The sequence below is a fragment of the Macaca fascicularis genome, chromosome 11, assembly GCF_037993035.2.
Source record: "Macaca fascicularis isolate 582-1 chromosome 11, T2T-MFA8v1.1".
NCBI classification, from domain to species: Eukaryota; Metazoa; Chordata; class Mammalia; order Primates; family Cercopithecidae; genus Macaca; species Macaca fascicularis.
The window spans coordinates 102,256,239-102,278,338 of record NC_088385.1 but is presented as its reverse complement, the minus strand read 5'-3'; the positions used below and the strand labels follow the sequence as shown (position 1 = coordinate 102,278,338).

General features: G+C 41.0%; 2 protein-coding genes across 46 annotated transcripts in view; one reads left to right on the top strand and one right to left on the bottom strand.

Annotated features, from left to right (window-relative positions):
- VEZT (vezatin, adherens junctions transmembrane protein) overlaps window positions 1-300 on the bottom strand; it is a 77,841-nt gene extending 77,541 nt beyond the window's left edge. For all 38 annotated transcript variants that reach the window (XM_045365728.2, XM_074007551.1, XM_065524662.1 and 35 more), the window contains exon 1: window positions 219-300. Coding sequence is in view for 12 of the 38 variants with exons in the window: in XM_015431404.4 (XP_015286890.3) it covers window positions 219-254 (36 nt within the window). In the remaining 26 variants the exon portion in view is untranslated. The remainder of the gene's footprint in view (window positions 1-218) is intronic.
- Window positions 301-675: 375 nt separating this feature from the next.
- FGD6 (FYVE, RhoGEF and PH domain containing 6) overlaps window positions 676-22,100 on the top strand; it is a 132,282-nt gene continuing 110,857 nt past the window's right edge. For 5 of the 8 annotated variants that reach the window (XR_001483577.4, XR_012420495.1, XM_045365725.2 and 2 more), the window contains exons 1-2: window positions 676-881; window positions 6,873-9,300. Coding sequence is in view for 3 of the 8 variants with exons in the window: in XM_045365725.2 (XP_045221660.1) it covers window positions 866-881; window positions 6,873-9,300 (2,444 nt within the window). In the remaining 5 variants the exon portion in view is untranslated. Of the gene's footprint in view, window positions 882-6,872; window positions 9,361-12,391; window positions 12,504-22,100 lie in introns of those variants that run through there. The other 3 variants (XR_012420496.1, XM_074007525.1, XM_074007524.1) reach the window with 3 other exon arrangements.

Below are 22,100 nucleotides of genomic sequence, written 5' to 3'. Positions count from 1 at the left end.
GCGGGCCCGAGATACAGGCCGGCCACGGACAGGGCGCCTCTGGCTACACCTGTCAGGCGACGACGGACACTAGGCCCTGAAATCGCTGGGGTTCGGTAGTCGAGGCCAGCTGGAGCGCGTCACCGGATCCCTAGCCCCGGGAACGCCTTGCCTCCTCGCTTTCCGTCTCGTCCTTCTCAAACAAAGGCAATGCACACCCACCGCCATTTTCCCCTTACCTCAAAAACCACCTCTTCGTCAAACTCCGGTGTCATCCTTCTCCGCCATGCCACCCGCCTCAGCACGATGGGAAATGAAGGCGGGAGAACCCGCGGCACGGAGCTCCAGCTCCTGCTCGTCTCGTGGGTCTAGAAAACTACAATTCCCAACATGCCTCGCCGCCGACGCCCACTTTTCGAGCCCGCTTATTGGAGAAGAGCGTGAGCGTGTGAGCGAGAGAGGCGGGAGCGAGCGGAATCTCGAGCCTTCCGATTGGAGGAGACTAGGGCTTTTGTCTGCCTTTTACGGCCGCGACTAGCAGGGGGCGCCCGCAGCACTGCTGATTTTTGGAGCCCGAGAAGGGCACGCGCCAGTGGAGACGAAGTGAGCACTGCTCGTGCCCGCGCCTGGCCGTCCGCCTGGAGCTCTACGGGGCGGCGCTCGTGCTCGCCCGCCCGCCCCCGGCGGCTCGCGCCCGGGAGCGCTGCGGGGTCGCTGGAGCCGGCCGCATCCTTTGTGTGGCGCTCAGGCTGCGCCGCGGGGCGGCGGGACGGAATGTGGGCGCTGTGGGGGCTTTTCTCTTCTGCCCAAACTGTGGAAACAATGGACTGAAAGGGGAACATGGATTGAGGGGCCGAGCGGGGGAAGCGAGCTGCACTGGGGAATCATGACTTCAGCAGCCGGTAAGTGAAGGCGCTCGCGCTGCCGCTGGAAAGTTTGTGGCGAGCGCTGCTAGGCTTGGGCTCGCGAGCAACTTTCTCCGCTGGGATGGGCGAGTTGTGTTTCCCGTACCTTTGCCGAGCACCTCGGCAAGCTCGGAGCTAATGGGGTTCGCTCCCGGATTTCTCGTCTTTTCCTGCCCAGAGGTGGTGTTTGGAAACCCGGGATTTCTCGGGACCTCCCTTCCAAGGGGGATTCTGCTGGGGGCTCTGCACCAGGTGAAACGCGATGTGTGAAGGGCGTTCGCTCATCTCTCCAGCAGCGCGAGGACTTCGCCTTTGCATGTGAAAATAGTGTAGATTCCCAACTTAATAAATCAGTTATTATAGGCAAAGGCAGTGTTCTCAGCGTGTTGAATTTGGCCACTAAGTGAGTCGCTTTCAACCTTGTATCTGCTGGTAAACCTTTTACCCATTTTAAAGAGGCGTAGACATTGTCATCTCCTGGTGATTTTACCTCTGTTACCTGAGAAGCAGAGGAGTTGAGATTGTTGAGTTTTGTTTTTTTTGTTGTTGTTTGTTTGCTTGTCTGCACCGAATTACAGATACTTTGTTTGTTTCTACCCGATTAGGGTAAACAAAGCTTTATTTTCTGTCTGCCTCCCATAGTTCTTTCCCCTTGATCAAAATGACAAAGCCTCTATCTTTGTGTGGATTTTCAGCAATTCTAGACGTTGTGTTTCTGAACATTCTTAAGGAACAATTTCTATTTTACAAAATAATTACCAAAGTGGTGTTACGATCACTTTATAAGTACATAGGTTAATTTTTAAACCAGAACTTATGTATTAAGTAGAGTGTTATGGATTCTTTTACGTTTTTGTCCACGTTGAAACAAACTTTCGTTAGAAATTTTATAGTGAAATAGTTTAAAGCTTCCTCTCAAAGTTACTTCTAGAATCAGCACTTAAGTATCAGATTAAATTTTCATTGCTTTTCTTGGCATTTGTTTAAAATTCTTGCAACTTGAAACTGTCAAACAGCACTCAAATGTTCGGATTTGTATTATTTCTAAAGCCTAGATATATTGTAATGCAATACGCATTGCTCCGTGTGCTCAGATTACAACAAACGAAACAAGAAGTTAGCCAATAGGAGAAGAAAGCAAGAAGTAGGTGTTGGGTGGGTCTTTCCTTTTTGATGTTATATGCATATATATGAGATATCTTTATAAACTCTCTTTTCTTTACCAAAGGGAGGCTTTACACTTACATAAGGTAAATTATTTTCATCCTAAATTTCTGTGCCTTACCTTCGTTCAAGAAATTGATTTAAATTAAAAGTAGTTGGAAATTTTAAAATCCTTCCAGCCAGTTTTAGTTCTTTCCTTTTTGGAGGTGTCAAATGTATTTAAAATAACCGTATCTTATATGTATCAGTTTTCAGTTCCAGTCTTAACAGTTTATAAGGAACAGGCACAGAAGCATGTAATTTGACATTTATGTAAACCCGATTTCCAGGGCCCAGACTGGAAGTTCATGATTCTTGCATTTGAATTATCCTAAAATAATGCAAGCTATTTTTGTATTTTATCAACTTTACAATTAAATAAATCCACAGAAATTTTTGTGGTGTTTAAAGTGGGACACTTCCTGTGTCTAGCAGAGTTGGTTGGTTTTTAGCATGGCTGGCTGAGAAGCATCAACTACTTTTTTGCTCACCCATCTGTTGGATTTATTATAATTCTTTCTGGTGTCTAGATGGGGAATATGGAAGAGAACTGGAGTTTTATTTCTGCCCATTCTTATATGTATACATAGTTCTTACAAGCTGATTATGGTGCTTTTTGAGAACAATAGTCAAATTCATTGAAACGTTTAGGAAGGTTATTTGAAGTTAAGGGAGGGGATTTTTGTTTTTGAATCTAATCTGTGGTATTTGGAAGGGTTGGTTTAAGAAAATAAAAGGGATGTTGTAGAACATCTAGGTTATATATATCCAGCAGAAAAGCTTGCTTTGTTTTTCTGCGTCTATAAAAGAATCTGCCCTTGGTGGATATTTCAGAATTATTTTAAGCTGTATATGAAAAAGGAGAGGCTGGGTGCGGTGGCTCACGCCTGTAATCCCATCACTTTGGGAGGCCAAGGCGGGCAGATCACTTGAGGTCAGGAGTTTGAGACCAGCCTGGCCAACGTGGCAAAACCCTGTCTCTACTAAAAATACAAAAATTAGCCAGGTGTGGTGGGATGCGCCTGTAGATGAAAATTGCTTGAGTCCGGGAGGCAGAGGTTGTGGTGAGCAGAGATCGAGCCACTGCACTCTAGCCTGGGTGACAGAGCAAGACTGTGTCTCAAAAAAATAAAGAAAAAAGGAGAGAGAATTATAGGTATATATAGGTATATATTTTGTGTCCTTTTGAACATGTACAGGTCACTGTCTCATTGTCTGTGCTTTGCATTTTGGCTGGTCCAGTAGCCAGAGAGTGTACACGTGAACCACAGCCATCTGTGTGTAACAGATGACGAATATGTTTGTAATAGTTAGTAAAATGGTACTAGTGCTTTACTTTCTTACCTTATATTTCCCTGGAGCCAAACAGCTGTGTAAATAAAAGATTTGCTGCTTTGCTCTAAGAAGCTTTGGGTCTGACTGTTGATACAGTATTAAGATCCAAAGGTGCTGGATTTGTTGCCAAACGTCATGCACTTATTTCAAGAGTTTGACTTTGGAGCAGACCATAATATAATGGCTTATTATTTTTTGAGTTGTGTTTCTTCCAAAATAGAGCCATGAAAAAAAAATAATGAAGCATTTTGGATATTGCTATACCAGTGACTTAGTTGAACACTTGTTGCCATTAATAATTAAGGAATTATTCCATAATCCTGTTGAAATTGATTCCTGCTAACTTTTCAAAATATTATTCTACATTAAAATGGATGTACGTTTTTGAATGTGGTTATTTTTAGAGAAGAAATTTTCTGTTATGGAGACATATTAAAGAGTATGTATATGTGGCAGCTGTGATTATTCCCAGGCCCTGTTGTTAGCACTGGGATACATCAGTGAATGAGACAAAGTGCCTGCCCTTCTGGAGCTTTCGTCTTACGCTGAACACAGACAAAGGTGCACTGAAAAAACATGAACGCAGGAGAAAGAGGCCATAGTACATAAGGTTCTCCTGAAATAAGCATTTCAGAAGTTGTCATCTCAGATTCCTATGGGCTTTAGAGGCCTGTTCAACTCCCCCATTTATAAGGAAGGAAAGTGAGGCAGCCAGGTCTGCACAAGGCCCACAGTTAGGTTAGCCAGCTCCCTGAGTTATGTCTTTGACTTCCTTCAATACACAGTTAACTAACAGTGGCAAGCCCAAGTTCACAGTTATTAATTGAATTCAGTGAGTAGGCGTTGAGGGCTTTATGTACATGATAGGGCTTTGCTATATTTATTGGGAATCAACTCCAGCTCATACGTAGTTAATTGAATTTCTGTGACACTAGAACAGGAATTTATATCTCTTGGAAGCAGATTTGTGTACAAAACACATTTTTTAAAAAGAGTAAAATTGGTGCCAGAGATTTTTATAAAATGATACTTAAATGACCCTGAAGTTTCTGACAAGGTTCTAAGATTTAGAAAGTAAAAGATTAATTTGATGAGATGAAGTTTTCTTCCAACTGTGGTAAAATAGCACATAAGATAAATTTACCATCTTACTCATTTTTAAATGTATAGTTCAGAAGTGTTAAGTACATTCACATTGTACAGCCAATCTCAAGAACTCTTTATTTTACGAAACTATTTTTTTGTTTTTCCATGGAGACAGGGTCTTACTGTGTTGCCCAGGCTGGTCTTCAATTCCTGAGCTCAAGCAATCCTCCCACCTTGGCCTCCTAAGGTGCTGGGATTACAGGCATGAGCCACTGTGCCAGGCTGTCAAAACTAATTTTTAAAAAATTCTTTTAAAAATCCAGAGGTAGGATGTTTTGATAATGGTTACAGAAATGAAATCAACTTGACAATCTGTCAGTTTTTATTGAGTAAGATGGGCAGTTGGGAAGAGACCTAAGGCATTCATACTTTCTTTTAAGACTTGAGTTAATAAATGGAGGGTTTAATTTAATAGACATTTACAGCTAGGTTTCTCACTAGGAGTTGAAGGGTTTTTCAGTTCTTTTCTGCCTAAAAAAAACCTCAGACAAAATTAACTATGCTTATTGAACGGTTAACTGAAATTATGTAATATAGGAATTTGTATTATTTTGAAAATAATTCTTTTTTTATTGATGATGACATTATACCTAGAAATTGAGTGAGCAGACATGTATCATCATATAATCTTTATTGCACACACAGAAGTAGAGATTTAGGGAATTCTTCCTTGGTTGGTAAAGGAAATAGAGCACCCTACTCCTCTTTTTTTTAAAAAAACTCAGTTCCGTGTAATAGCTTCCCAAGTGTCGTGACTAATTTCCTTTGTTCAAAAGGAAATCATTACCAAATGAAATATCAGAGCTCCTGTCTAGTCAAGTAATTAAACAATGTCCAGCAGTCCTTTGCAGCAGATATTTTGAAAAGTTTTTTCAGTAAATTAAAGTTTTATTAAGTGTTAGATCCTGTCAAAGGAACAAATATAAACGTAAAAGATAAAATATTTTTTATCTCATGTCTCCTTGGGGAAATATGGTCAATAATATGACAGTGAAGGTGGAAGAACGTAAAGGAACTTACAGATATACAGGCTTTATCTTTTCACTTTATAGGTCTTTTGTGTAAAGCTTTTATTAAGTTCCTATAGTATAGGAGCAGATCTGTACCGATGCAGCATTGTATAATAGGTGTTAGTTAAAAACCTTATATATAATGTTGAGGAAGAATTGCTAGACTAGAAATTGTGGTTATCTTTTAAATGTACTAGAACAGTGGATGTTAATGAGGAATAAACAACATAATCACCTGTGGAACTTAAAAGATGTACAGATGTCCCTAGAAACTCTAACTGGTTCACTCTGGGTTAGGGCCTAGACATGTGACTTTTTAAAGAATAGAGCTCGGTGAAGGAATATAATGAAAATTCTCAGCCAATTACTCTTGCAGAAAGAAATACCAGGTTTATTATGAGCCTTAAATAATACCAAAGAATTAATTTTCTGTTTTTAAGTTTACAAAATTTCTGATTTCTGTCTTCCTTTTTAAAGATTGTTTTGGGGTTCTATCTATTGTGGACAGATCATTGATAAAAGGCATTTATGCAACTCAATTATATTATCCTTGAGATAGAAGACTACTACTGCTTATTCACATGAGAATTTTAAAAAGTTGCATCCTACATTTAACTGAGGCAAATTCAACTTTCAGCACTTGGCAAATGAATTGAAGAACTACTATGTGGGTCCCAAACTGAAGTCAATTATTTCGTTTATTGTCAATGAAAGATATGATGGGCTGGGCACGGTGGCTCATGCCTATGATCCCAGCACTTTGGGAGGCCGAGTGGGTGGATCACGAGGTCAGGAGTTCGAGACCAGTCTGATCAACATGGTGAAACCCTGTCTCTACTAAAAATACAAAACTTAGCCGGATGTGGTGGCGCACACTTGTAATCCCAGCCACTCAGGAGGCTGAGGCAGGAGAATCACTTGAACACGGGAGGCAGAGGTTGCAGTGAGCCGAGATTGTGCCACTGCTCTCCAGCCTGGGCAACAGAGTGCCAGACTCCATCTCAAAAAAAAAAAGAAGAGGAAAAAAAAAAGAAAGATATGGTAACCAGTTCCAAAGTTGGAGAAACAAACCATATTGGATTTATTTAAAAATGTACAATAGACCCAAAGCTATGTATGGAATTGAAGGACAATTTAAGGAATTTTCAGGAGTAATATTGATACTATATAGCGTAATATACTCAGTAAAAGGCAAGGTCATATTGGTAAAAGTAAAAAATGCTATCAAATTTAATCATGTATCATTTTGTGCTTTGGTTGTTTTGACATCAAATTATTATTTTTTCCTTTCTAGAGATGAAGAAGCCACCAGTGGCCCCCAAGCCCAAGTTTGTTGTGGCAAATAATAAGCCAACTCCACCTCCTATTGCACCTAAACCCGACATTGTGATTTCTAGTGTTCCACAGTCAACAAAGAAAATGAAACCAGCAATAGCCCCAAAACCAAAAGTCCTGAAGAGCTCACCTGTTCGAGACATTGGGCAGTCGCCATCAAGGAAAATCATGTTGAACCTGGAAGGGCATAAACAGGAATTAGCTGAAAGCACTGACAACTTTAATTGTAAATATGAAGGCGATCAGAGCAGTGATTATATTTCACCAGTGTGTTCCTGCAGTTCTGAGTGTATCCATAAGATGGGCCATAGAGAGAATTTGTGTGTAAAGCAGCTTGTTTTAGAGCCCCTGGAAATGAATGAAAATTTAGAAAATAGTAAAATTGATGAGACTTTGACTATACAAACTAGGAGTAAATGTGATTTGTATGGCGAAAAAGCCAAGAACCAGGGTGGGGTTGTTTTAAAGGCAAGCATTTTAGAAGAGAAGCTCAAAGATGCCTTAATACACCGAATGCCACCTTTTATTTCTGCACAGAAGCACAGGTCCACAGACAGCCCAGAAATGAATGGTGGCTGTAATTCAGATGGACAATTCAGAATTGAGTTTACAGATTTGTCACCTTCCCCATCCAGCTTTGAAAAAGTTCCTGATCATCACAGTTGCCACTTACAGCTTCCTAGTGATGAATGTGAAAATTTTGAAACTTGCCAGGATGACAGTGAAAAAAGCAATAATTGCTTTCAGTCATCTGAACTAGAGGCTCTGGAAAATGGGAAAAGGAGTACTTTTATATCTTCAGATGAAGTTAGTAAGAAATCAATAGTCAAAGACCTTGGTCCCTTAGAAATTCATTTACTACCATATACCCCAAAATTTCCAACTCCCAAGCCCAGAAAGACACGAACTGCTCGTCTGTTACGCCAGAAGTGTGTAGATACTCCTAGTGAAAGCACTGAAGAACCAGGGAATTCAGACAGTAGCTCTTCCTGTCTTACTGAAAATAGTTTGAAAATGAATAAAATCAGTGTTCTTCATCAGAATGTTTTGTGTAAGCAGGAGCAGGTGGATACAGTGAAGCTGGGAAATAAAAGTGAATTGAATATGGAATCCAACAGTGACGCACAGGACTTAGTCAATTCACAGAAAGTCATGTGTCATGAAATATCTTCCTTTGAAAAGATGGCACCTTCTTTTGATACAGACTCTAATTTGAGTTCTGACAGCACAACTGTAGATGGTTCTAGTATGTCGCTTGCTGTGGACGAAGGGACCGGTTTTATAAGATGTAGTACTTTATCTATGAGCCTGCCTAAGCAGCTCAAATTAACTTGCAATGAACATTTGCAATCTGAGAGAAACCTGGGAGTTTCTGCCCCTCAGATGCAAAAGGAATCTGTTATAAAAGAGGAAAATTCCCTACGAATTGTCCCCAAAAAACCTCAAAGACACAGCTTGCCTGCTACAGGAGTGCTTAAAAAGGCTGCCTCCGAGGAGCTTGTGGAAAAAAGTTCTTATCCTTCAAGTGAAGAAAAAAGTTCAGAGAAGGGCCTAGAAAGGAATCACCTTCAGCATTTGTGTGCCCAAAACCGTGGTGTGTCATCCTCCTCTGATATGCCTAAACGGGCTTCAGAAAAGCCAGTGTGGAAGTTACCTCATCCTATATTACCCTTTTCAGGGAACCCAGAATCCTTAAAGTCTGTCACCTTATCGTCAAACAGTGAGCCTTCAACAGCCCTAACCAAGCCTAGAGCAAAATCGTTATCTGCTGTGGATGTGGAAAAGTGCACTAAGCCTTGCAAAGACTCTGCAAAGAAAAACTCTTTTAAAAAGTTGCTCAACATGAAACTGTCCATCTGTTTCATGAAGAGTGACTTTCAAAAATTTTGGTCCAAGAGTAGCCAACTTGGAGATACCACCACAGGCCACCTCTCCAGTGGGGAGCAGAAGGGGATTGAAAGTGATTGGCAAGGCTTGTTGGTAGGAGAGGAGAAGAGAAGTAAGCCCATCAAGGCATATTCCACAGAAAACTATAGCCTGGAATCTCAAAAGAAGAGGAAGAAGTCCCGGGGCCAGACCAGTGCAGCTAATGGTCTGAGAGCTGAGTCTTTGGATGACCAAATGCTCTCCCGGGAGTCATCGTCTCAGGCACCTTACAAGTCTGTTACAAGCCTCTGTGCACCGGAGTATGAAAATATACGCCATTATGAGGAAATACCAGAGTATGAGAACTTACCGTTTATTATGGCTATACAGAAAACTCGAGAGTTGGAATGGCAGAATTCCAGCAGCGTGGAGGACACAGATGCAAATGTGTATGAGGTAGAAGAGCCGTATGAAGCTCCAGATGGCCAGCTGCAACTTGGACCTAGACATCAGCATTCCAGGTAACAGGTGCCAGACAGACACTTTTGCATGCATCATTGCAATTAACCTTCAACAGCCTGGTGAGTTTGATATGCAGGGGGAAAAAAACACGTAGTTGAAGGAATAGTTTAGAAAATGTGTATTAAATTATTCTCAAGTGCAGCCTCCTTTTAGCATACAGTTGGAATGGATATTTGCAAATACAAGCTTGAAGTAGTTAATTTATTTTAGTAGCCGATTCAAAGAATTTGAACCAGTGGCAATGTAAGGTGCTACAAGGAAGGCGTGGAAGAGAGAGGTCCTGGGCCTCCAGGCACCAGCTCAGAAGTCATAGCAGGAAACCTGGGGCAGGAAATTGGCCAATTCAATGACATTTATTTGCTAGGTGTAAGAAATCTGAAGTTACTGAAATATGCAGGCATTTACATGTGGTGCCCTTATCGGGTGAAACCTCCAAATTTTTAGAAGTTCACCACTTTTTGAAGATTGGTCGTTTTACCTGTTGATGCCTAATTGTCACCTCCAGTGGATATAGGAAAAATGCAGGAAACACGTAACTACTCTTTATTTCTCACTTTTAAAATAATTTAATTAATTATTATTATTATTTTTTGAGATGGGGTCTTACTCTGTCACCCAAGCTGGAATGCAGTGGTATGATCATGGCTCACTGCAGCCTCGTGCTCGAGCAGTCCTCCCATCTCAGCCTCCTTGAGTAGCTGGAACTATAGGTGCATGCCACCATGCCTGAATAATTTCTGTATTTTTTGTAGAGACAACGTTTTGCCATCATGCCCAGGCTGGTCTTGAACTCCTGGGGTCAAGCAGTGCTCCTGCCTTTGCCTCCCAAAGTGTTGGGATCACAGGCATGAGTCACTGCACTGCACCTATTTCTCACTTTTGTATGTGCACTTCCTACCTGTGGAATACCTACTTCATCCCTCTTATTAAAATCGTGCCCATCCTTGATGATACAGCCCCTCAGTCTTTGGCTTCATGAAGCTTCTACAATTACCTAGTCAGAAGTGTTTACTTCCTATTGTGACCACCCAGTTATGTTGTGATATCCTTTCATCTCAGGCTGTCTTAGTGTATAACTGTTTATTGGCATGTTTGATTGTTCTGTATTTGGTTTTAAGCTCCATGAAGAGTTCTAGGCATCTCTTTGTCCTGGATAAAACCAAGCAAGAGGCCTAGTAGAATCAGTAGATGTTGATTGGGTCTAAGGAGAATGAATGAAAATAGGCCAAGGGAGCAACCACTGCAGCGGCTTCCTTCTCCCTTCTCTCTCCATAGTCGCATAGGGAGCTTTTCCATTGTATTTCTAATATTTGTGTTTAACAAAAAAGCACATGGACCCTTTTGGAAATCTCTAGATTATTCTTAGTCCGCTAACTTCAGGTCTTTGAAATTCAAGTCTTAAAATGTGACTTTGTAGAAAATACTTGACATATAGTGGGGGGTATTAGTGCGTTCTCACGCTGCTAATAAAAACATACCGAAGATTGGGTAATTTATAAGGAAAGAGGTTTAATTGATTAACAGTTCAGCATGGCTGGGGAGGCCTCAGGAAACTTAACAGTCATGGAGGAAAGGGAAGCAAACACGTGCTTCTTCACATGGGAACAGCAAGGAGAAGGGCAGAACGAAAGATTGAAAAGCCCCTTATAGAACCATCAGATCTTGTGAGAACTCACTCACCATCTCGAGAACAGCAGCCTGGGGGAACCGCCCCCATGATTCAGTTACCTCCCACTGAGTCCTTCCCATGACACATAGGGATTATGGGGACTACAATTCAAGATGAAATTTGGATGGGGACACAGCCAAAGCATATCATGGAGGCTCAAAAAAAAAAAAAAAGCAGCATTGTTGGGTGAATTGAATAAGTAAAATTGTCGAGCAAGTCAGCGTACCAAGTAAAGTAAATTATTTTAAGTTCCTTTAACTGTCAGATATTCTCATAGCATTTTTCTTTACTCATAGTCAGTCTTTCCTGCCCTTCCTCCTTTTGCATAAAAAAGGCTACTTTCCTCCCTTGCCTAATTTTTCTCACAGCCAGCTGCATTCTGTTTTCATATTTCTGCTTCCTAAATATTAGTACCTAGGCAAAAAGCTCCTTCCTTGACATAAATACTTATTTTTCATTTTTTTTTTTTTTCCTCTTTGGAGAGAGGGTCCCACTCTGTCTCCCAGGGTGGAGTACAGTGGTACAGTCAAGGCTTACTGCAGCCTGGAACTCCTGGGCTCAAGTGATACCCAACCCCCTTCAGCCTCCCAAGTAGCTGGGACCACAGGTGCATACCACCACACCCAGCTAATTTTTATTTTTTATTTTTTGTAGAGCTAAGATCTCCCTGTATTGCCCAGGCTGGTCTCGAACTCCTCTGCTCAAGTAATCCTCCCATCCCAGCCTCCCAAAGTGCTGGGATTACAGGCATGAGCCACCATTCCTGGTTCTTGGCATAAATATTTCAAATTGTCTGTTTTCAGGATTGCTTTTCTCTGTAGAACCATTTTATTGGTAGTATCCTTTTTTTTTAAACATGCTTTTCCATATTTGTTTTGTGTGTTATAAGTTTGATTGACTTCTTCACAATATACTATATCCTTGCCTAAGATAAATTTTTTTCTTTTTGAGTCACTTTATTTGTAAATGAGTACAATTTTTTCTTGAAATTGGAGGTTTGGCCATTGGGGTGTGTTTTCTGTTGGCCATCAGGTTTAAACCCTAAGAGCTTGCCATTATCTCTGCCAATCCTGGAACTTGTTTTTTATCTGGTATGCTTCTTAGGTTGTTAGGGCTCTGCTGCTTGACTGGGTGGAAGCTGGTAAGAAGGGGTTAATGCACGCAGCCAGCCAGTAGCATAAGGAGAGTTCTTTCTGGAGGCCACAGGAAACCAAGGGCGGCTTTGGACAGGTTACAGGCCTTCAAGTAGGGCAGCCTGGTAAAGGCTGGGTGAGCTCTGCTTTTGAATTTCGCTTTCCAAGGAGACTTTTGTTTAGGCCTGGAACAGGGAGCCTGCAACAGGCTTGAGACTACTAAAATGTGCCAGAGGAATCAAAAGCCCTGAGTCATAGGGTCAGAATCACAGTATTGCCTGGGAGGTTGTTCTTCTTGTAAACAACATTGAATAGAGGAGAAAGGAAATTCAAGCCTTCCTGAGGAGGACACCTTGACACCCTGAGATCAAATAAATGAACAGTGAGGCATACATTTCAGGTGAGCTCAAAGGGTCCTGTTTGGTAATCTGGCTGTTGAAAATACAGACCTGTGCCTTAGAATAATTAATTCAAAATCCAGTACATTGACTGGGGTTCTAAAATGATAAGAAACAATGCAAATGAACTCTGCTTAAGATTTTTCTGCTGGGGTCATCATAAGGGTGTCACAGTTTCTCAACCTTCAGGGAAGAAAGTCTGGGTCAGGGCTCTAATTCACTGAATCATGAATTTTATAGAGTCTACACATGTGACTAACCAAATTCTGGTTAGTAAACAGATTTTTGACAAGCTTGGTATAGCCCATAGGGTCGCTTTCTTTAGAATATGGGTGTTTCGTAAGTCCAGTGCTTACCATTTACTTTTTTTTTTTTTTTTTTTTGAGACAGGGTCATGCTCTGTTGCCCAGGCTGGAGTACAGTGGCACAATCACTGCTCACTGTAGCCTTGGCATTAAGTGATCCTCCCATCTCAGCCTCTCAGGTAGCTGGGACCACAGGCATGTGTCACCACGCCCATCTAATTTTTGTATTTTTTGTAGAGATGGGGTTTCACCTTGTTGCCCAGGCTGGTCTCGAACTCTTGGTCTCAAGAGATCCTCCTGCCTCAGCCTCCCAAAGTGCTGAAATTATAGGCGTGAGCCACCATGCCTAGCCAACATTTACAAAACAACATGTTTACAATTTATCAGGAAGTAATTGTAGGCAGTCCCCAATTCCTAATAGGACTGTGTTCTAAAAGTTCATGATAATTTGGAACTCAGAGTGTATTTCCCAAAGAAACAGTTTTGAAATGGTGGTCCTCAGTTTAGTCCCCTGGTTATATTAACCATTACTGGCCTATCTTCCCCTCCACTCCTCTCCCTACCCCAGCCCAAGGGAGGTGAATTCTCTGTGTGTGTGGGTGGGTGTGTGCGCGTGCGTGCACGTATGTCCCTGTGATGCAAGCTGGGGCTGAGGTGGTAGCCAGGGTGGGGTTAAGCACCTGGGATCTCAGAGGAGCAAATCTACAAGGCCTGAGGCCCCAGGGTTTGTGGGAAGGATGAGATGACTAAGGAAGAATGAGGAAACTGGGGGCTGGGTGAGCTGTGTGGAAGACCGATAAGGAGTGATAAGGGGGAAGGGTGGGGTAGTGGCTGGGAATTAGTAGGGAGTGGGCTTCTTTACCTCCTTTTCTCCTTATTCCAATCCCTTCCTTCTTTCCCTCCCCATTCTCCTTTGCTAACTGCATCATTTGGCTAATTTGAGTTTCTGATGCCTGGCAAAGAGAGTAGAAGAAACCGGAGGAGGAGACTGGATGGGGGCGTAAGGAGTGGCACTGGGAAACCCCAGAGGAGAAAGGACGAACAGCCAAAGCTGAAGATGAAGGAGACTGGAAGGGAAGTTCCCATGGCTGGAGAAACCATAGCTTTAGGTGTTCCACATAGGTCATCATTTAGTCACCGCTCTGGGTTCTCAGAGGCAGTTTTGTTGATAGTGCAACTGGGAGCCACTCGGGATTGTTCTGACATTTTGGGGTTATAATTGAGACATCTTCCTTGAAATGTTTTAGATAGAATAAATATTAAACAGCCAGCAGGCAAAGGATCTTTCTATCTTATTGATACTCAGGTGATGGGTACCCATTTACTACTATTTTTATTTAAGAAGTTTGATGTTCAGAGAGAAGTTCCTGAAATTTGAGCCTTTGAGCCTTTGTCTGTAACCCTTATTTTAAAGGGTTATGGACAAATCAACAAAATAATCGTGTCCAAATGTTGGAATTTTCTCCTTGAAATTGAGGCAGATTTCTTGATTCTATAAAGAAAAATTTCCCTGGAAACATTCCAAGTTTTTCCTTTGTTTCAGTTTGTTCTTATTATAAACATTTCAAAGAAAAAGTATGATAATTGGGTTTTCCTAGGCAACCTAGCAAACCCTCGATTTATTTATTTCACAGATACCAACCATATGTCAAGCATTGTACTTTCAAAGGTGAAAAGTGATCCTACTCCCAAGGAGCTTCTGCCCAGTGAGGTGACAGAAGTTTATAATACACGGTTTTACTAATTAGTTGTCTTTTTCTTAGTTGTACCTGAATAGGGTATTAAAGAAAACATCACCTACATGGCAACACTTGAACCGAGTCTTTTTTAAGTGGGCATGATTCAATCTGGTGTTTAGGAGGTTTTTTTTTTAATGTTGGTGAGAACAGTTTTAGCGGTGCTGTTGGAGAAGGAGCCAGATTGCAAACTGGGACTGAGAAGAGAGGAAGTGGAATCAGAAATGTGGATTGTTGTCCCTTGAAACTCTTCCCAGAAGTGCCTGTCATTTGACAGGTTTGGATTTATCTTTTGGTCTTCAAGCACCAGAATTCAAAGTAGATTGAACTTCAAAATTATTTCTTTTAAATGAATCAATATACTCTCATCTCTGATGAAAGAAAATACTAGGTTTTTGTTTCTCCCCATTTTAAATTTGAGACTGGTCTTGAAGAGCTGCTGAATGACATTACAAGTCCTGTTACGGGATTTTCATTGTAAATCAGGAGACCTAGTCTAGAAGACCTCTCTCTGGTTACATTTACCACCTCGTGGTATTGTTGGATTTCAATATAAGGCTTAGAGTATACTCTAACAGCCTATGAACATTTCCATGTTGTCGTAGCACAGATGAGATTACGCACAGTTAGAGGGTGGGGGTTGGTACTGATAATCAACAGCAGCCCTTTCCTGTAAGTTATTTTCAGAGACAGCTCAGGAAATATAAAAAATCTGTATGCCTCTTTAACTTTGTGTTTCTTGTGTTAGAATCGGAGCCACACAGTTCTGGCAAATCTGTTTGTTTGCATACTTACCCTGCATTTGAAATTGCAGCAGAAGCATTGGGTTTTCTTTCTTGGCAATAAAGCTCTTCTTTTTTCCTTTTAATAAGGAATTAGGGGCCAGGCGTGGTGGCTTATGCCTGTAATCTCAGCACTTCAGGAGGCTGAGGCAGGAGGATTGCTCGAGCCCAGGAGTTCGAGACCAGCCTGGGCAACATGGTGAGACCCTATCTCTATGGAAAAAAAAAAAAGAAACAAAAAAAAATTTTTTTTAAGGAATTAGGAATAAGTATTATGAAGAGTATTAATTAATATTAGGAATTAAATTGCAGTGTTTTGTCCAGCTGTATTACTTTGGTCTCATTTCCTGCCAAAGCAGATAAATGATATTTTATCTATATGCTTTTTTTTTTGGGAAATGGAGTCTTACTCTGTCACCCAGGCTGGTGTGCAGTGGGGCTATCTTGGCTCATTGCAGCCTCTGCCTCCTGGGTTCAAGAGATTCTCCTGCCTCAGCCTCCTGAGTAGCTGGGATTACAGACACTGCCACTATGCCCAGCTAATTCTTTTGTACTTTGAATAGAGATGGGGTTTCACCATGTTGGCCAGGCTGGTCTTGAACTCCTGACCTCAAGTGATCAGCCCACCTCAGCCTCCCAAAGTGTTGGGATTACAGGTATGAATCACCGCGACCAGCGCATATGTATGCTTTTGTATGGCAGATTGTCACTCTACACTTTTAGAAGCATATTTTTAGTCAGAGATAGAAGAAAAAAATATAGACTACAAAAATGTATGGAAGAAGAAGAATGTGTGTGTGTGTGTATGTGTGTGTGTGTTTGTTTCTGTCCTGCTTAGTAAAACAGTTTTTTGAGATAGCTGAAATTTGCACACTTTGGGAGAATAAAAGGTTGCATTATTATTTTTAGAGCTAACTAGTTTTCCGTTGCCATATTTTCATCAAGTTCTTGAATAATAAAAATCTAAAAATCTTAAATTTAGCCAAGGATATGATTATTTTTGTTTTTATAAAATTTGAGTTAGTTGGATCAGTGAGACAAATATTGCTTTGTAAAGTGAATTTCTGACCTAGGTCCTAGAGAAAAGTCCCCAGTGTAAATCTTTGGGGGAAGGGCAGAAGTGGTGAGGGGGAAAAGGAGGGCCCACTATGTTCTCCTAAGCATTTGCACTTCTTGTAATGACCTGATATATAAAGGTAATCAGACAGTCATCCTGCAGTCAGTGAATGGATGAAACCTTGCAGTAGGGTGTTTGGAAATCAGAATGCATTTTTGCAGTAGTCATAACTGAGTGCGAGTGACTTTCCCAGCCCACCTGCAAGAACATATTTAGCTTCTAATATATGAAAAATGTGATAGAAAGTAATAGGAAATGAGACTGTGGCAGTAATAAAACAGCAGTGAAGTTAAATAAATGGCTTTTGTGACTCTTGCTCATATGATGGTGCTTTCAAGAAGGGAAAGGTTAGTGTGTTGAGGAGGGAAATAGCAAGGGGGAAGGGAACAGGATGAAGAGGTGGAGATGAACTTTTATCTCCCTCATCTTCCAGGTGGTTCAGGGGAATTCCAAATCTGGGCGTGTGTCTTTATGGAAGGCAATGAGTATGTTCATATTTCACAGATTCATTAAGTAATGCCTGTGCTTGTATATTACATTTGATAGCTTTTTATGTTCTTCTAGACATTTTTAAAGAATTCATTATCTATTCCTGGAATCGCATAGATAAATTTGGTCTTCAGGGAAGCCCTTTGGATTAAAAAAAAAAAAAAGCAGACTAGACATGTTTATATCAGCCTATTTATTTTAATACTTTCTTGAAACTATGTTAGGTACAGAGAACAGTTCGTGTTATAGCACATTTGGGTGTGGGTAGCTACAAAGAAGTACTGGCCTTTTTTAATGCTGAGTGTCTTAAGTTCAGGAATGGAACTGCCTCGTTTCTTCTGGGTGGTATGGAAAAACTACTTTGGTGGTTTAGACTGCTTCTGGTAATTGTGTTTGTGGATCTCTGGAGAAAAAAGAAAGTATATTTGTAAGTAGTTTTGACAGCAGGCAGAGATAATCTACCATTGGAGCAATAAAAATAGGAGTGGCCAAGTAGACTATCAGTGGAGTAAACATGATGATTGTATTTCTGGGAAGAACAGCTATCTTCTTTCAGTTTTCGTTCCCAGGTTTCTCAGCCCTTCTTGTTTGCATTTATTATAGGCCCCTCTTTTTGTTCCATATAAGCATGAATTGGAGTAAGGTTGCTATGTTACCCTTTTATATGCAAAGGAATTGAGTTATGGTGTTTAAGTGATTTCATGAAAAATGAACAGTGATGGAAATGCGATAGTTAGTGGTTCTGAGCCCTCATCTTCAAGGGTCTGTTTACCAGACTCTCCCATTTATCAAAGTATTTTGGTTTCTGATGCAGGAAAGGTGAAATAATAAACACTGAACAAAGAAAACCAGTTTCCCCCTAATGTTTCCATAAAAATAAAAAGGAAAACAAACACATTTAGGCTTTTTATGTTTGAAATGGTGTAACTGCTTGTTCTTTTAGCTCCTGTGGATTCAGTCGAAGGCTTCATGTTTTACTTAGATCATTTATTTTTTGAAGTCAGTTTTTCTTGATAACATTTGTAACAGTTGACATACTTTGGCATATGTTAGTATCGTATGAAACATTAGAAGTTAAAGAGTTGATATGGTTTTTAATAAACTTAGAATAGCCTGTTTTGTCTTGTTTTATATCTGACAAGCAGTTCTGATTTTTTGAATTGTTTGCCAACTGTAATTTTAAGTCCAACAAAGTCGACAAAATGTATAAAGAAGGAATAATTTGTAGCTTATCCCCACCTTCCCTAACTTTCTTTTGGTCTTTTGATGTATCCCACAGTCTCAAGTAGAGAGAGATTTCAATGTAGAAGTGTAGCTTTTTGTAATCCCAGAATTTCGAGAGGCCCAGGCGGGCAGATCTATTGAGATCAGGAGTTCGAGACTAGCCTGGCCAACGTGGTGAAACCCCGTCTCTATTAAAAATACAAAAATTAGCTGGGTGTTGTGGCACGTGCCTGTAGTCCCAGCTACTCAGGAGGCTGAGGCAGGAGAATTGCTTGAACATGGGAAACGGAGGCTACAGTGAGCTAAGATTGAGCCAGCCTGGGCAACAGAGCAAGACTCCATCTCAACAACAAAAAAAAAGGGGGGGAGCTTTTCCACTACTTAATTTTTCTTTCCATAGCTCCTCTAAAAACATGCAGATAAAGCACAGTCCATCTCTACTGCCCTTCTTACTGGGGAGAAAGGCAGGGATAGATAATTAAATCATTTACAAGTCCAGGTATGATTTGCTTGATAACGAAAGTTTCTGAAATCTTAGTCTTTTAGAAGTCTGGGGGTAAGAAAAAAGTAAATAAGGATTTTTTTTTTTTTTTTTTAATAATCAAGTGGTTTGAAAAAACTTAGAAATTAAAATATGTCTGTTAATGATTTTAAGTTAAATGTAGTCTTAGAATCATTAAAGTTTAGAACTAAAGGAATGATTATAAATCATGCAGTCCACTGTCTTCACTCACTGGTGCAACCGAAGCCCAGAAAGACTTGTTGACTTTGCCCACACCACAGCAATGAGAAATTCCAAAACCAGAGCTCCAGCCTGAAGCTTCTAATGCTGGGGTGGAAGCATTGTAGAGCAAGTGAGCAAAATTTAGAAGACAAAAGTGATCTTAGTTGTTGCAGAAAGGTTCAGGTTTACTTGCATCATTGCCCTTTTTTCTCCTTTTATAACAGTATTGTTACTGCTGTCAGGAAGGAGGCCCCACACACAGATGCATATGAACACAGAATTATATGGCTATTTTTAAAATGGTGATTTCAGCAAGGTGAATATTCAAACTAGGCAGAAACTTTCAGCAAACAAATAATCTGATGCTACTAATACATGTTAACAAAACTTTCTTCCCCCAAACTGACTCCCCATCAATCCAGTTTTTTCTCTACCTTACCAAAAGTCTATAAACCAGAGAAGATGAAGGATTAGAAGTGCCATTCACATAAATAGCATGAATTTTAGGCTTAATAGTAATCGTGGACGGGCGCGGTGGCTCACGTCTGTAACCCCAGCACTTTGGGAGGCCGAGGCGGGTGGATCACGAGGTCAGGAGATCGAGACCATCCTGGCTAACATGGTGAAACCCCGTCTCTAGTAAAAATACAAAAAATTAGATGGGCGTGGTGGTGGGCGCCTGTAGTCCCAGCTACTGGGGAGGCTGAGGCAGGAGAAGGGCGTGAACCCGGGAGGCGGAGCTTGCAGTGAGCCAAGATTGCGCCACTGCACTCCAGCCTGGGTGACAGAGCGAGACTCTGTCTCAAAAAAAAGAAAAAAAAAAAAGTAATGGCTTGAATTTACTCAAGATTTCCGATATGCCAGCATTATGCTAGGAGCTCTTGCACGTATCATTTCGTCCCTTTTATCCTTTAAGATAGATATTATTGTTTTCTTTTACAGATGAGGAGACTGAGCCTTAATGAGGTTAAATAACTTGCTCAAGGGCACAGAGCTAATGTGTAGATAAACTGAAGTATGGAACTAAGTTTTCTGATCCTGAGGCATACTGACATTTAATCAGAACATGTTGATGTTGTGCTTTGCTGTGAGCCATGGTTTCACTATTATTTTATTTTTTATTAGTAATATTGGTAGAGGTCTGTGAATCTTCTACCCAAGGGACCACAATGGACAAAATATTTCTGTCCTTAATTTGTTCACTATTTAGAGGGAAAACACAGAGACACCTGCAGTGATATAAATAGAAATTAATGGGCATTTTTAGAGACCCCAGATTTTTCATGCAGGAAGAGCTTGTTGATTGGAAAGCTTTTATGGTTAGGTAATAGGTGTTTCAAAGGTTGGAAACTGAATTCATTACGTCATATTTGCATTTAGTCCAGTGGGTGGTGGCTGCTATTCAAAGCAAGTTAAATATGGTTCCTGTCATTTACTAGTTACATGTGGATGTTAATTGCATGGAAAGGATTATGCATGTCTCATATTTCCCCACTGATTTACATGAGAGTTGCTTTTTTAAACCTGTTATCCCTCATTTTGTTCTCTCTGTGACGTACATTCTGACATCTAAAGCACTTTTATTTAATAATTGTTGTTTATGGGTCCCCAAAGTAAATATTTTGTAAGGCTAAAATGCTTTTTATAATAAGATAATACCCTTATTAACTTAAGGAAAAAATAGATTTAAATGAATGGTAGGGGTATATTTCCCCCAAAAGATGCAGGTGATATGTTCCCTCTAATTAGTTGAAGATTTCTTAGAGGAGGAAGGCTTTCTGGAGCCTTTTGGGGTTCTTTTTGTTTGTTTGTTTTTATTTTTTAGAGACAGAGTCTTGCTCTGTTGCCCAGGCTGTAGTGCAGTGGCATGATGTCACTTCAACCTCTGCCTTCCAGGTTCGAGCGATTCTTCTGCCTCAGCCTTCTGAGTAGCTGGGATTATAGGTGCGCACCATCACAGCAGGCTAATTTTTATATTTTTAGTAGAGACGGAGTTTTACCACGTTGGCTAGGTTGGTCTCAAACTCCTGACGTCAAGTGATCCACCCACTTCGGCCTCCCAAAGTGCTGGGATTATAGGCATGAGCTGCCGCGCCCAGCCTGAGTATTTTGAATTGTGAGAGGGTATGACCTGGATACTGGATGATGGAGCATGTTCAGTCTGGCTATAAATTGAGAGAAGTTCTTAGGCAAACCACTGCTAGCATTACTGGAACTACTGACGCAGGTTATAGTCATTGACCCTGTCTTCCCAAAAGGCTTGCTGAATCTGCTTCCAAGGTAAAACGGATTGCGATGCCTCTTTGTGACTTTTTAATTTGTCGTCCGGCTGGGTATGGTAGCTTATGCCTGTAATCCCAGCACTTTGGGAGGCCGAGGCAGGAGGATCACTTGGATTGAGGCAGGAGTTTGAGACCAGCCTAGGCAATATAGTGAGACCCTGTCTCTACAAAAAATTTAAAAATTAGCCAGGCATGGTGGCATGTACCTGTAGTCCCAGCTACTTGGGAGGCTGCGGTGGGAAGATCACCCAAGTCTGGGAGGCGGAAGTTGCAGTGAGCCTAGATTGCACCACTGCACTGCAACCTGGATGACAGAGCAAGAACCTGTTTCAAAAAAAAAAAGAAAAAAACTGGATATTTATTAATACTGTCTATGCTGAACTGAATTTGGTTTTCTTAAGTGAATAAATGCTGTAGTCATAGTATAGAAAGCATGTTTAAATTCATTCTGGCCAGGTGCGGTGGCTCACACCTGTAATCCCAGCGCTTTGGGAGGCTAAGGCGGGCGGATCAAGAGGTCAGGAGTTTGAGGCCAGCCTAGCCAACATAGTGAAACCCCGTCTCTACTAAAAATACAAAAAATTAGCTGAGCATCATGGTGAGCGCCTGTAATCCCAGCACTTTGGGAGGCCATGGTGGGAGAATCACTTGAGTCCAGGAGTTCAAGACCAGCCTGGGCAACATAGCGAGGCCCTGTTTCTAAATAAATAAATAATAACTTCCTTCTATGCACAACCTGCTGTTACTGTACTAATTATGTAACAGGCTTCTGTAGAGCCAAACTGATTTAAAAAAACTGTACTTGACTGTTAAAGGTAGATTAAAAAATATATGAAATTACTCAAACTGTTTTTTTTGTTTTTTTTTTTTTTTGAGACAGAGTCTTGCTCTGTCACACAGGCTGGAGTGCAGCAGCGTGATCTCAAGCTCACTGCAACCT